Source organism: Ailuropoda melanoleuca, chromosome 20, assembly GCF_002007445.2.
Source record: "Ailuropoda melanoleuca isolate Jingjing chromosome 20, ASM200744v2, whole genome shotgun sequence".
NCBI lineage: Eukaryota > Metazoa > Chordata > Mammalia > Carnivora > Ursidae > Ailuropoda > Ailuropoda melanoleuca.
In genome coordinates, this window is record NC_048237.1 from 188,943 (window position 1) to 205,075 (window position 16,133).

The 16,133-nt window shown below is 39.0% G+C and overlaps 1 protein-coding gene across 1 annotated transcript; it reads left to right on the forward strand.

Annotated features, from left to right (window-relative positions):
* Window positions 1-9,884: 9,884 nt before the first annotated feature.
* Window positions 9,885-10,829, forward strand: LOC117797279 (olfactory receptor 11H6-like). The gene has a single exon (XM_034648665.1). The coding sequence runs from the start codon at window positions 10,047-10,049 to the stop codon at window positions 10,827-10,829; it is 783 nt and encodes a 260-aa protein (XP_034504556.1). The 5' UTR covers window positions 9,885-10,046.
* The last annotated feature ends 5,304 nt before the right edge of the window (window positions 10,830-16,133 follow it).

Below are 16,133 nucleotides of genomic sequence, written 5' to 3' on the forward strand. Positions count from 1 at the left end.
AGCTCAATTTTTAACATTTTAAGGGACCTCCACACTGTTTTCCAGAGTGGCTGTACCAACCTGCATTCCCACCCACAATGTAGGAGGGATCCCCTTTCTCCACATCCTCTCCAGNCCACACTGTTTTCCAGAGTGGCTGTACCAACTTGCATTCCCACCAACAATGTAGGAGGGATCCCCTTTCTCCACATCCTCTCCAGCAATTCTTGTTTCTTGCCTTGTCTATCTTTGCCATTCTAACTGGCGTAAGGTGGTATCTCAGTGTGGTTTTGATTTGAATTTCCCTGATGGCTAATGATTTCGAACATTTTTTCATGTGTCTGTTAGCCATTTGTATGTCATCATTGGAAAATTGTCTGTTCATATCTTCTGCCCATTTTATGATTTGTTTATTTGTTTCTCACGTATTGAGTTTGAGAAGTTCTTTGTAGATGTTGGATACCAGTCTTTTATCTGTAGCATCATTTGCAAATATATTGTGTCATTCTGTGGGCTGCCTCTTAGTTTTTTTGACTGTTTCCTTGGCTGTGCAGAAGCTTTTTATCTTGATGAAGTCCCACAAGTTCATTCTATCTTTTGTTTCTCTTGCCTTTGGAGATGTGTCATGAAAAACGTTGCTGTGGCCGATGTCCTAGAGGTTGCTATGTTCTCCTCAAGGATTTTGATGGATTCCTGTCTCACATCGATGTCTTTCTTTTTTTTTTTAAGATTTTATTTATTTCACAGAGAGAGAGACAGCCAGCAAGAGAGGGAACACAAGCAGGGGGAGTGGGAGAGGAAGAAGCAGGCTTATAGCGGAGGAGCCTGATGTGAGGCTCCATCCCAGGGACCTGGGATCATGCCCTGAGCTGAAGGCAGACGCCCAATGGCTGAATCACCCATGCACTCCACATCAATGTCTTTCATCCATTTGGAGTTTATCTTTGTGTATGGTGTGAGAGAGTGGTCAAGTTTCATTCTTTTGCATGTAGCTCTCCAATTTTCCCAGCGCCATTTATTGAAGAGACTGTCTTTTTTCCACTGGATGTTTTTTCCTCTTTGTCAAAGATTAGTTGCCCAAAGAGCCAAGGGTCCATTTCTGGGTTCTCTATTCTGTTCCATTGGTGTATGTGTCTGTTTTTGTGCCAGTACCATGCTGTCTTGGTGATCACAGCTTTGTATTACAGCTTGAAATCCAGCATTATGAAGCCCCCAGCTTTGTTTTTCCTTTTCAACAGTTCCTTGGTGATTTGGGGCCTTTTCTGGTTCCAAACAAATTTAAGGGCTATTTGTTCCAGTTCTTTGAAAAATGCCATTGGTATTTTGATCGGGATAGCATTGAAAGTGTAGATTGCTCTGGGTAGCATGGACATTTTAACTATGTTAATTCTTCCAATCCATGAGCATGGAATATTTTTCCATCTTTTTGTGTCTTCTTCAATGTCTTTCAAGTGTGATTTATAGTTTCTAGAATATAGATCCTTTACGTCTCTGGTTAATTCCAAGGTAACGTATGATTTTTGGTGCTATTTTAAATAGAATGGACTCCCTAATTTCTCTTTCTTCAGTCTCATTATTCGTGTATAGAAATGCAAGTGATTTCTGAGCATTGATTTTGTATCCCGCCACATTACTGAATTGCTCTATAACTTCTAATAGTTTGGGAGTGGATTCTTTTGGGTTTTCCATATAGAGTATGATGTCATCTGCAAAGAGAGACAGTTTGACTTCTTCTTTGCCGATTTGAATACCTTTTATCCCTTTTTTTTGTCTGACTGCTGTTGCAAGGACTTCTAGTACTATGTTGAATAATAGTGGTGAGAGTGGGCATTCTTGTTGTGTTCCTGATCTTAAGGGAAAGGCTTCCAGCTTTTCCCCATTGAGAATGATATTTACTGTAGGCTTTTCATAGATGGTTTTTATGAGATTGAGGAATGTACCTTCTATCCCTACATTCTGAAGGGTTTTAATCAGGAAATGATGCTGTATTTTGTCAAATGCTTTTTCTGCATCTATTGAGAGAATCATATGATTTCTGAATTTTTCCTTCTGGATAAAATCTATGACACTGATTGATTTGCTAATGTTGAACCACCCTTGCATCCCAGGGATGAATCCCACTTGGTCATGATGGATTATCCTTTTAATACACTGTTGGATTCTATTAGCCAGGATCTTGTTGAGGATTTTGGCATCCATATTCATTAGGGAAATTGGTCTGTAATCGCCCTTTTTCGATGGGTTCTTTCCCCAGTTTGGGGATCAAGTTAATATTGGCCTCATAGAATGAGTTTGGTAGCATTCCTTCTGTTTCTATTTTTTGAAATAGCTTTAGGAGAATGGGTATTATTTCTTCTTTGAATGTTTGGTAGAATTCAACAGGAAAACCATCCGGGCCTGGAGTTTTGTTTTTTGGAAGGTTGTTTATCACTCTTTCAATCTCTTCATAATTAATTGGCCTGTTTAAAAAATCAATTTCTTCCTTTTTCAGTCTTGGTAGTTTATAGGTTTCCAGGAAGGCCTCCATCTCTTCCAGATTGCTTAATTTATTGGCATAAAACTGTTGATAAAAGTTTCTAATAATCCTTCTAATTTCATTGTTATTGGTTGTGACCTCTCCTTTTTCATTCATAATTTTATTAATTTGGGGCCTTTCTCTATTCTTTTGGATAAGTCTTGCCAGTGGTCTGTCAATTTTATTAATTCTCTCAAAGAACCAACTTCTAGTTCTGCTGATCTGCTCTACTGTACTCCTGGTTTCTAATTCATTGATTTCTGCTCTAATCTTGGTCAACTGCTTCCTCGTGCATGGATGAGGCCTGTCCTTCTGTTGCTGTTCCAGCTTCTTGAGGTGAGAATATAAAAACTGGATTTTAGAATTTTCTATTCTTTTGAGTGAGGCTTGGATGGCTATGTATTTCCCCCTTAGGACTGCCTTTGCAGTATCCCATAGGTTTTGGACCATTGTGTTTTCATTCTCGTTGACCTCCATAGATTGTTTAAATTGATTTTTGATTTCCTAGTTTATCGAATTATTCCTGTGCAGGATGGTTCTTAGTCTCCAAGTGTTTGAGTTTCTTCCAAATTTTTCCTTGTGATTGAGTTCCAATTTCAAAGCGTTGTGGTCTGAGAATATGCAGGGAATAATTTCAGTTTTCTGGTATCAGTTGATACCTGTTTTGTGACCCAGAACATGGTCTATTCTTGAGAATGTTCCATGGGCATTAGAATAGAATGAGTATTCTTTGGTTCTGGGGTGTAGTGTTCTATATATATCTATGAGGTCCAACTTGTTGAGTATGGCATTCAAAGCTCTTGTTTCTTTGTTGATTTCTTGCTTAGGTGATCTGTCTACTGCTGATCGTGGAGTGTTGAGGTCCCCTACTATTAACGTATTTTTGTCTATATGTCTCTTTATTCTGGTTAAGAGTTGGCTTGTGTATCTTGCTGCTCTCCTGTTGGGGGCATAGATATTTATAATTGTCATATCCACTTGTTGGATACATCCTTTAAGAATAATAGGGTGTCCTTCTGTGTCTCTAACTATAGTCTAGTTTAAAATCCAATCTGTCTGATATGAGAATTGCTACCCCATCTTTCTTTTGAGGTCCATTGTCATGAAAGATGGTATTCCATCCCTTTACTTTCAGTCTGGATGTATCTTTAGGTTCAAAATGAGTCTCTTGTAGACAGCAAATGGATGGATCATGTCTTTTTATCCAATCTGCAACCCTGTGGCATTTATGGGAGCATTTAGTCCATTTACATTGAGAATGGATTTTGAGATATATGATTTTAAAAATGCCATGTTGCCTGTAAAGTCTTTGTTTCTATCGGCTGTGACTTTCTGGGGGCCTTTTTACCTTTATAGAACCCCCCTTAATATCTCCTGTAGGGCTGATTTTGTGGTTATGAAATTGGTGAATGACTGGCGATTCTGGAAGGTCTTTATCTCTCCACCAATTCAGAATGACAGCCTTGCTGGATAAAGGTTCCTTGGCTGCATGTTTTTCTCTGAAAGAGCTTTAAAAATGCCCCCCCCAACACTTTCTCTCATTCAGGTCTGTGTAGACAGGTCTGACGTAATTCTGATACCTTTGCCATGGTATGTGAAAAATTTCTTTGCCCTGGCCGCTTTCAATACTGTATCCTTGGATCTAATATTTGCGAATTGCACTATGACGCTACGTGGCATAGGTTTGTGGTGGTTGAGCTTGGGAAGGGTCCTCTCTGCCTCTTGGACATGAATGTTTGTTTCCTTTGTTAGATTAGGGAAGTTTTCAACTATAATTTGTTCAAATATCTCTTCTATACCTCTGTTTTTCTCCACCCCCTCGGGGATGCCGATGATTCTGATATTGGAAGTTTCATTGAGTCACTAATCTCCAGTAACCTACATTTATGAGAATGGATTTTTTTGAGTCCAGATTCTATTTTAGCTTTCTCTTCTACTAACCCATCCTCCAATTCACTGATACGTTCTTCTGCCTCATTCAGCCTGGCCGTCAGAGCCTCTAGTTTTGACTGCATTTGGCTCATAGAATTTTTAATTTCTGCCAGATTCACTCTCATTTCCACCCTTAGAGATTCTATACATTTTTGTTAATACTTTTTTCAAGTCTACACATCATCTTGACCATTGTTAATCTGAATTCCATTTCTGATAATTTGGTTATATCCATATCCATTAGTTCTGTGGCAGAGGCCACAGACTCATTGTCTTTTCTTTGCTGGGGGGGATTTCTCCTTTTCATCATTCTGATGAGGTGAGGTTGTGGCATTGTCCAGAGCCCAAATATTGACTGGAACCCAGGCCATGTGCCCTTGTTTTATAGGGATCTTAGGGATGTGGGCTTCTTGATTTTTCAGCCTGTCTTCTGGGGGAGGGGCCTGCCACCCTGATACTCAGGCAACCCTGTTTGGGTAGAGTCTCTGTGTCCCCTGTGAGGCGGGTTGGGGATTGGCACACTGTGAGCTGGTATTGCCAGGTTTTTATTCTCTGTCGGCTTTCACTAGTGGTTTGCTGTGCCTCTTCTGTGAGTCAGAGCAGCAGTACCCGAATCTCAGCCCCTGTCTCAGAACAGAGTGATCGCGGACCATTCTCCTCTGATGTTCTTTCCACTTTAACTCTGTTTGTGTTGGTGCTGCTCAACCCTGCAGCATCCTGGGATGTGCACCCCACACCTGGGGTCCCAGCCCTCAGTTCCAGGGCTTTCATGTCTCTGTCCTTTGTGTTTCTAACACCGCCAGCTGCCCCCACGTGCTCCTGGAGCCCCCAGTCTCATTCTGGTTCCAGTGAGCGCACCAGAGCTCCGTTTCAGTCTGGTCACATGTGTTCCCAAGCTCATGGTCTCAGTCTGCTCTCTTGTGGTTGCTGGTCAGGGAGTCTGCCCGCTCCCCCGCGCAGGTGGCTACTGCTTCCCGGCGCCCAAATGTGGTGGCTCCCTCCCCCTTCCGTTTATCTTCCGATATCTGTGGGAGGCCTCATGGCTTCCTGCTTCATATCTCAGTACTCTTTCCTGGAGATGTTCAGTTTTAGAGATCCAGACATATCTTCCTGCGTCTCGGGCTGATTCCGTGGTTGTTCAGGATGGTCTGGTACCTATCGAGCTCAACTCAGGGGACCAGCTGAAAAAGGGGTCCGTTACTCCTCCGCCATCTTAACTCCTCCTCAAATTTAATGACATATAGTTGGCTATTGGATTTAAATAAACTACATTGAATTTAAATAAAAAAAAATTAAATGACTTCAGTCCCTCAATGTGAGGCAATATTTCTTTTTTTATTTATTTTTTAAAGATTATTTATTTGAGAGAGAGAGAGAGAGAGGAGACGGAGAGGGAGAAACAGACTCCCTGCTGAGCAGAGAGCCTGACGCAGGACTGGATTCCAGGACCCTGGTATCATTACCTGTACTGAAGGCAGACACTTAACTGACTGAGCCACACAGGTGCCCCTATTTCTTTTTTTCAAGATTTATTTAATTTAGATAGAGAGAAGGAGAGAGGTTTTACTTTTGATGTCATGGTCCCACCACATATGCGACCTCCTCTTCACCTGCCTATTGAGTCAGGTCCCCAGGTACATCTAATTCTACAATCTGATAAATAGTAGAAGAAACCACCTCATTCACTAGAATCATTTGGAAAAGAAAAACAAAGCAAAAAACACAGGAAACCATTTGCTGTCAGATGTACAGCCCTACTTAAGCTCTGATACAGTGGAAATTTTCTAAGCTTCTCTGGATATACCAAGGATTGTGAATTTTCATATGGAGATGGCATTCCAGTGTTCTTTTCAATGATCTAAGATGTTTAATTAGCTGAGATCAAGTTCTTCTGTAAAAGAACATAGGACATACAGAAAATGCTAGTATAGTAATACATTGTAAAAACACTTTATGAACAAATGCATCACAGAACAAAACAGATTATTACATTATTATCATAGGCACTTATTTCATGAGAAGGAACTAGAACATGATATCAGATTTCTACTTTCTATAGTTTATTGCATAATGCCTATAGTTTACTGAATACATTATATCCAAGATCATATACATTTCTTGTTTTAATGTATAGGTTGGCCTTTCACAGATACTGTGTTCTTTGTCTTCTTCAAAATCTAATTAAACTCTCCACTTCAAGTATTGCTATACATCATTGATTCTCAACTAAGAGTATATATCAAAATCAATAGGGGGCAGCTGGGTGGCTCAGTCGTTCAGCATTGGTCATGTTTCCCAGGGTCCTGGAATCAAGCCCCGCATCGGGCTCCCTGCTCCACTGGAAGCCTGCTTCTTCCTCTCCGAGTCCCCCTGCTTGTGTTCCCTCTCTCACTGGCTGTCTCTCTATCAGTCAAATAAAAATAAAGTCTTTTAAAATAATCAATAGGACCATTTTACAAATTATAGTTGCCCTGGGGTGCCTGGGTGGCTCAGTTGTTAAGCATCTGCCTTCAGCTCAGGGCGTGATCCTGGGGTCCTGGGGTCCTGGGATCCAGCCCCACATTGGGCTCCTCCTCTGGGAGCCTGCTTCTTCCTCTCCCACTCCCCCTTCTTGTGTTCCCTCTCTCTCTGGCTGTCTCTCTCTGTATCAAATAAATAAATAAAATCTTTAAAAAAAGTTATACTTGCCCTGAACCCAGTACCTGGAGATTCTAATTCAGAAGATGAATGATGGGTCTTAAGCATGTCAATTTTCTAAAAAATTCTCGATAGATGAGTTTTGGATTTTCTTCCTTGTAGGCATTATGGCCATACTAAAAATAATCCAGGACCAGATACATTCACAGGTGAATTCTACCAGACATTTAAAGAAAAATTAATATCTATTCTCCTCAAACTAGTCCAAAAAAGTAGAAGAAGAAGTCAACCTTTCAAATACATTCTACAAGGTCACCATTAGCCTAATACCAAAACTAGACAAAGACATTACAAAAAAACCAGAAAACTATGGGCCAAGATCTCTGATGAACAAAGATGTAAAAATCATTAACAAACCACATAAAACAATCGATCAAAACCATCTTCACTACAATCAGGTGAGATTTATTCCCAAGATGCAAGCTGGTTCAATATTCACAAATCCATAGTCATACACCACATAACAAAACAAAGGTTAAAAATCATATGATAATCTCAATAGATGCAGACCAAACATTTGACAAGATTCAACATCCATTCATGATAAAAACTATCAATAAAATAGAGATAACATACCTCAACATAATAAAGACCATACATGGAAAATCCACAGCCTACATCATACTCAATGATGAAAAACTGAGAGCTTTCCCTCTAAGGTCAGGAATAAGAAAAGGATGTCCACTCTCACCCTTTTTATTCGACAAAGTACTGTAAGGCCTAGCCACAACAATCAAATGAAAGAAAGAGAGAGAGAGAGAAGAAAGGGAGGGAGGGAGAGAGGGAGCGGAGAGAGAGGGAGGAGAGAGGAAAGAAAGAAAGAAAGAAAGAAAGAAAGAAAGAAAGAAAGAAAGAAAGAGAGAGAGAAAGAAAGAGAGGGAGGGAAGAAAGAGAGAGAGAGGGCATCCATATTAATAAAGAAGTTAAACTGTCACTATTTGCAGATGACATGATACTACAGATAGAAAATCCTAAAGACTCCAGCAAAAAAACCTACTAGAAATAAACAAATTCAACAAAGTAGGAGAATACAGAATTAATACTCATAAATTGATAGCATTTCTATCACTAACAGTAAATGCACAGAAAGAGAATTTTTTAAAAAATCACACAATTTATAATTGTATGAAAAAGAATGAAATACCTCAGGATAAACTTAACCAAAGAGGTGAAATACCTGTACTCTGAAAACTATAAAACACTGATTAAAGAAATTCAAGACAACACAAATGGACAGATATTCCATGCTTATGGATTGGAAGAATTAACATTATCAAAATAGCCATACTACCCAAAACAATCTATAGATTCAATGCAATCCCTATAAAAATACNTAGATTCAATGCAATCCCTCTAAAAATACCAAAAGCATTTCTCACAAAAATAGAGTAATATGAAAATTTGTATGGAACCACGGAAGACCCCAAATTAGATATCAAATGGAGATATTGAGAAAGAAATTGGGTAGATAAATCCAGGTTGCAGAAGAGACTTCATGGCTAGGGAGAAAAAAATTTGGCTTCATCTTACATAGATGGTTGGTTTTTATATCAAGGGCTAACTGGCAGGTCACTTACAGAGAGAGGATCATTGGGGAAGGAAAAATATCAAGGATTAGGTCCAGTGGGGGGGAGGGGGAATCGGAAAACATGTACAGATCAAGTCAACCAGGAGAAACTCTGACACAGAAGCCTGAGATAATACATAGAGAGAAATGAGAATGACTAGTCTATGCACAGATCTCCAACTAATATAATTCAAATCTCAGAATGCTTTCAGTGATATGACACTGTAGTTATATTTACTTTACATGACAAAATATATATAGAATACCATCATGAGGTATTTTCTCTGCATGTGATAAATTTCAAATGAGGACTGAAGCCTGTGTACTCTAGTTAGGGTAAATCTCAGTTAAAAGAGACTATTAGTCTTTAGTCTAAACCTCATTCATTCAGGGGCACCTGGGTGGCTCAGTTGGTTGAGCATCTAACTTCGGCTCCTGTCATGATCTCAGGGTCCTGGGATCGAGCCCTGCGTTGGGCTCCCTGGTCAGTGGGGAGTCTGCTTCTTCCTCTCTCTCTGTGATCTCTCTCACTTTCACTGTCTCTCAAATAAATAAAATCTTTAAAAAAATAAAAGTCAAAAAAATAAGCCTTATTCATTCATACCAATTTCACTTAAAATTTTTATTCAAGGTGACAGAACAAGCAGCTTACTCCTCTTCAGCAACAAATATTTAACTGCAAAGGGAACCAAGTTAAAAATAAAGAATGCTTTGAAGAATTGTGCCTATGTCACAAAACCCTGAGAGAAAGTAATATTTCAAATTGTGTGATTTCAGATCTTTAAAAATAAGAGGGCACACAAATATCAAAGAGGCCTTGCTGTAAGCAATGGTTGATTTAAAGTTGATGTTCCTGAACTTGGCTGAAAGCCTCTGAATGATAAGAAGCATCTATCTTAATTTTATGTAGTGCTGAGGACACACACAAAAAAAGGCAGGGGCTTAACGGTCCATGGTGGGCATGGCGATCATGATGGTAAGCTGTAACAAGCACCCACACCCCCAAGTTCCTTATTTCCTCCCAATATCACTGGGGCAAATAGTGCTAAATATCTTTATGTAATCTAAGACTGTGCTGCCAATTGAAATGTAAAAAAGATTGGAGAACATCTTAAGATGTAGTCATTTGTAACATGGTGATATCTTATTGCAGTGTGAAGAGGGAAAAAAATGAAAAACCCAGTTGAAAATAACCACTCTGACCCTGTGAGTGAATTCAATCTTCTTGGATTCCCTTGTTCCTGGAAGATTCAGGTCCTCCTCTTCTCATTCTTCTTTGCAGTCTATGTCCTAACACTAACTGGAAACCTGTGCATTATCTGTGCAGTGTGGTGGGACAACCATCTCCATGCCCCCATGTACATCCTGCTGGCCAATTTTTCCTTCCTGGAGATGTGGTATGTCACCTCCACTATCCCCAATATGCTCGCCAACTTGCTCTCTGAAAACAGCACCATCTCCTTCTATGGCTGCTTCCTCCAGTTCTACTTCTTCTTCTCCATGGGCACCATTGAGACCTTCTTCTTGTCTGCCATGGCCTTTGACAGGTACCTTGCTATCTGCAGGCCCCTGCACTACCCCACTCTCATGACTGTTCAGCACTGCATCAGAATAGGAGCTGGGTGCTGGGTGTGTGGCTTCTCTTGTTTTCTCCTCCCAGTTTACCTGATCTCCCAACCTCCTTTTTGTGGTCCCAATACAATTGATCACTTTTTATGTGACCCAGGGCCCCTTATGAATCTGTCCTGTGTGCCAGTTTCTGCTACTGAGATCATCTGTGCCGTCTTTAACTCAGTCCTCATTTTCTCCACCTTCCTCTTCATTACCAGCTCCTATACTCTGGTGATCAGAGCTGTGCTGAAGGTCCCTTCAGCAGAAGGCCGGCATAAGGCCTTCTCCACATATGGCTCCCATCTTGCTGTAGTGTCCCTGTTCTATGGTTCTATCATGTTGATGTACCTGAGCCCAATGGCAGGCAATCCAGCAGGGATCCAAAAAATTGTGACTTCATTTTATTCTGTGATGACTCCATTTTTCAATCCCTTGATCTATAGCCCCTGGAATAAAGAGATGAAGAAGGCCCTGAGAAAACTGTTTAGGATTATGAGATTTGGTCAAATACATCCTCTCAAGAGCTAGAATCCATATATGTGTAAGACACATAGTGACATAAACTTATAGGAAGTTAATGGTCTTAAGTAAATTTGAGAGGCAAATATGTCTCCCATATTCCCTGGAATATTTTTAGAAATGCATCTCAATGAAGCAAATAGAAAATAAGATCTTACAAGAACTTGCATCAATCTATAATTTATACTAGGCTTCACTGTATTAATATTCTTGTCTGTCTTGCATGCAAACAGGAAAATGTGAAACATTATCAGGACTCTTTGGAGAAAACCAAATATAACCCAGATGTCACCTGGTCAGCTTCTATCTTTTACAGATATAGGTAAATTTGTCTCTGATACCCAGTTTCTCAGGGATCACATGCCTTAAATACCCACCACTATCTCCCTACATATATACCGTATAAACATGTTCATGTGTGCTTCCTTTCTCCCACCCCTGAATCTACCCACCTATCTTGTTTTGATCTTATCAGTCTGGATGTGAGACTCACCCCTTCAACATTTTATCCAAAAACAAAGTAATTCCAGTTTTGTGTGGGTTTATTAACCTGACTACAGGTTGGGGTTAGGTAAAGTCATAGGAACAGCCACCGTGCTAGAACATGCAGTCTATCTTTCATATTATACCTGTTCTGCCTCTTTCTCTTCTTTCCTCATCCTCCTCCCACCACCCACCAGAACAACCAGAACATCTTTTCCTTTCTTATTCAGAATAATTGCTTCTATATGTAGGCCCTTTGCAGTTTTGGATTGTTCCTCAAACTGGGCTTTTCAAAAAATTTCTTCTCAGCAAATCTAATTCTTAAATAGGATTTTGTGAAAATAGGTTTTTTTCTAACTGCTTGCTCTTTGGGTTGTTTTAGGTTCTTATAACATACTATATTCCTTATCTTAGTACCATGCAATACAAAAGAATAAATGTACTGAAACAGAGATGAGATCTGGAAATATGATTACCTGCAAAAAACTTAATGAAATAAAAATAAATGATTTTTAAGTGCTTTATGATTTTTAAAGAATTTTTCTATCTGTGTAGAATGAAAACTAACCATGCAGAGAGGATAGTGTGTATAAGTCTGAGGATAGAAATAAGATAGTATAGGGGCACCTGGGTGGCACAGCGGTTAACCATCTGCCTTCGGCTCAGGGCGTGATCCCGGCGTTATGGGATCGAGCCCCACATCAGGCTCCTCCGCTGTGAGCCTGCTTCTTCCTCTCCCACTCCCCCTGCTTATGTTCCCTCTCTCGCTGGCTGTCTCTACTCTGTCGAATAAGTAAATAATATCTTAAAAAAAAAAGAAATAAGATAGTATAAAAAAGAAATAAAATAGTATGGTTGCTCTTCAACAAATGGTGCTGGGAAAACTGGACAACTACATGCAAAAGAACAAAACTGAACCATTTTCTTATACACAAAAAACAAACTCAAGATGGATTAAAGACTTAAATATGAGACCTGAAATCATAAAACTCCTAGAAGAAAACATAGATAGTAATTTGTTTGACATCAGCCCTAGCAACATTTTTTCTAGATAGAGCTCCACAGGCAAGGGAAATGAAAGCAAAAATAAACTATTGGGTCTATACCAAAATAAAAAAAAAAAAACTTATGCACAGCAAAGGAAGCCATCAGCAAAGCTAAAAGGCATCATAGTGAATGGGAGAATATATTTGTGAATGATATATCCAATAAGGGGTTAGTATCCAAAATATATAAATAACTTATAGAACTCAACACACACACACACACACACACACACACACACACACACACATCCAATCTGATTTAAAAATGAGCAGAGGACCTGAATAAATATTTTTCAAAGAAGACATACAGATGGCCAAAAGACACATGAAAAGATGCTCAACGTCACTCATCATCAGGGAAATGCAGATCAAAACTACAAGGAGATATATCACCTTACATCTGTCAGAATGGCTAGCATCAAAGAGACAAGAAATAACAAGTGTTGACAAAGATGAAGGGGAAAAAGAACCCTTGTACAGTGCTGGTGGGAATGTAATTGGTATAGCTGCTATGGAAAACAGTATGAAAATTCCTCAAAAAATTAAAAATAGAAATACCAAAGATCCAACAATTCCACTTGCCAAATGAAAAAGCAGTAAGGGGACATGCAAAATGGGTAAAGGCAAGTGAGAGATACAGATTTCTAATTATGGAGTGAATAAGTCACAGGGATAAAACTTACAGCATAGGGAATATAGCCAATAGTAATGCAATAACACTTTATGGTAACTGATGGTAGCTACACTGTGGCGAGCAGAGAAGTTGAATCACTATGTTGTACACCTGAAACTAATGTAACATTGTGTATCAACTATAATTCAATAAAATAAATTTTTTTCAAAATTTTATGAAGACATGCAAAAAATTGCTATAAAATGATTAGAAATAACTTAGGAATGGGAAAAGTGGGGAAATGCAACAAAGTATTATTTTTATATGACCCATTAAAGGACTAGTAGTGTCATTAATAGTATTTTTAATTTTTTCTATATTATTTTATATTTGCCAATTTTTCTTAGATTTTCTAAAATAGTCATTTTAATTGTATATAATTTCCTAGCACAGTGTATATGTCTAGTAACAAGTCAAAAAGCAAATGTCCTACAGTGGTATACAACTTAAAATGATAAGAAAAATACCTTTATTTCTAGGATGAGAGCGCACTAAAAGAGATATTTTAGGAGAGATTTAGGCAGGTGAGTCTCAGGCCTTCAAAGTTGTCCCCCTAAAATAATTTCCTTCCCAGGGTTCTAATTATCAGCCCTGTGTGTGGGAAAATGACCTGATCTATGTATTTTGACAAGCTTAATTTCTTTGATAGTTGTGTCTTTTGGGGCACCTGGGTGGCTCAGTCAGTTAAACATCTGCCTTATGCTCAGTCATGATCTCAGGGTCCTGGTATTGAGCCCTGCATTGGGCTCCCTGCTCAGTGGAGAGCCTGCTTCTTCCTCTCCCTCAGCCCTCCCCGCCCCACCTCCCCCAGCCCCTGCTCATACTCTCTCTCACTCACTCGCTCTCACTCTATCTCAAATAAATAAATCTTTAAAAAATAAAAAAAATAATTAAAAAATAGTTGTGTCTTTAGTTTTCCCCATTTTCTTCCAGGCATCCCTATCAATATATCCAGGATTTTTTTCTGAATCTCCTCTTGAATTTCATCCCCCAACAAAATGTGCCTTAGATTGTCTTTAAGATCTTAGGCCCCCAAAAAATGGTATTATCAATATTGAAACTACATCCCACCGTGGAAACCAAATTCTGTTCACATTATTCTTTTTTTTCTTTCTTTTTTTTAATGAATGGGTGAATAATTTCGGTTATCTTCTTTTTTTATTATAATATTTTTATTATATTATGTTAGTCACCATACAGTACATCCCTGTTTTTTGATGTAAAGTTCCATGATTCATTAGTTGCGTGTAACACCCAGTGCACCATGCAATACGTCCCCTCCTTACTAACCATCACCAGTCTATCCCATTCCCCCACACCCCTCCCCTCTGAAGCCCTCAGTTTGTTTCTCAGAGTCCATAGTCTCTCATGATTCATTCCCCCTTCTGATTACCCCCCCTTTCTTTATCCCTTTCTTCTCCTACCAATCTTCCTAGTTCTTATGTTCCATAGATGAGAGAAACCATATGATAATTGTCTTTCTCTGCTTGACTTATTTCACTTAGCATTATCTCCTATGCAAGTTGGTACAGCCACTCTGGAAAAAAGTGTGGAGGTCCCTTAAAATGTTAAAAATTGAGTTACACTATGATCCAGCAATTGCACTACTGGGTATTTACCCCAAAGATACAGACGTAGTGAAGAGAAGGGCCATATGCATCCCAATGTTCATAGCAGCATAGTCCACAATAGCTAAATTGTGGAAGGAGCTGAGATGCCCTTCAGTGACTGGATTAAGAAGTTGTGGTCTATATATGCAATGGAATTTTACTCAGCTATCAGAAAGAACAAGTTCTCAACGTTTGCTGCAACATGGACGGCACTGGAGGAGATAATGTTCACATTATTCTTATAGAAACTCCTGAAGCCATGAACTTACTACTGACAAAATGTACACTATTTTCCCATCCCAAATACATTCAAAGGTGCTAAAACCTAACTGTCAGTGTCTATTATTCAGATACCATATGATAACTGAATGATGTATTTTCTCTTTCCCACCATTTTCTTCTTCTCCTTTGAAATATTCCCGCACTCATTTTTTAATATATTCATCTCCCAAACATTTACTGAGTGTCTCCTATGTGCAAAATAGTGAGCCCTGGTTTGGAGAAATAATGAAGTGCAAACTGCTCACAGACCTTAGAGATTTAAAGTTGCTAAGAGAATAGATTCTAAGAGTTGTCATCTAAGGATAAATTTTCTATTTTCTTTTCATTGCATCTATGTGAGAGGATGGAGGTTAACTAAACTTATAGTGGTAATTATTTCACAACAGATGTAAATCAAACCATCATGCTGCACACCTTAAACTTATACAGTGATGTATGTCAATTATTTCTCAACAAAATGGGAGGAAAAACAGTGAGAAGACTCCAGGCAAATAAAGAGGAACCACAAGAGGGGGACCAACGGACCCAGAAACTCTGGGGATTTAGGATATCAAGACAGCCTTGGAAGCAACTTGGACCTGCCAAGTGCTCTGACTTTACTGCTTCATTTAGTAAAGGGATCCCCAACTGGAAAAGAGGGGGAGGAGGTAAGAAATTGACTTCAAACTGACAAGTTGGAATGAGGTCAACAAGCCGCAAACTTCACAAATATCCTTGCAATTGGCTACAAATTTCCATGTTATGATTTGCCCCCCAACCCATCTCTCTGTATTATAACAATGGCAAACAATGAAGAGAGGTGATCAGTGGGGAAAAAAGGAAAACAAATATATTTGACAAGCCTTCTATACAGAAAACTATAAACTTGTTGAAAGAAATTCAAGAAGATATAAATTAATAGGAAGATATGCCAAGTCCATGGATTATAAGAATAATTATTATGTAGACGACAATCAATGTCCCCATTAGAAGCAATCCCAATCAGAATTCCAGCAATAATTTCTGTGCAAATTGATGAGAGGATTCTAAATTTATGTGGAAAGGCATTGGGCAAAGACTATCAAGAAGAGTTTGAAGAGAAATAAATTGGGAGGACTTATATCACTTGAAATCAAAACTTATTATAAAGCTACAATAATTAAGAGAATGTGTTGGAGAGGATGTGGAGAAAGGGGATCCCTCCTACATTGTTGGTGGGAATGCAAGTTGGTACAGCCAC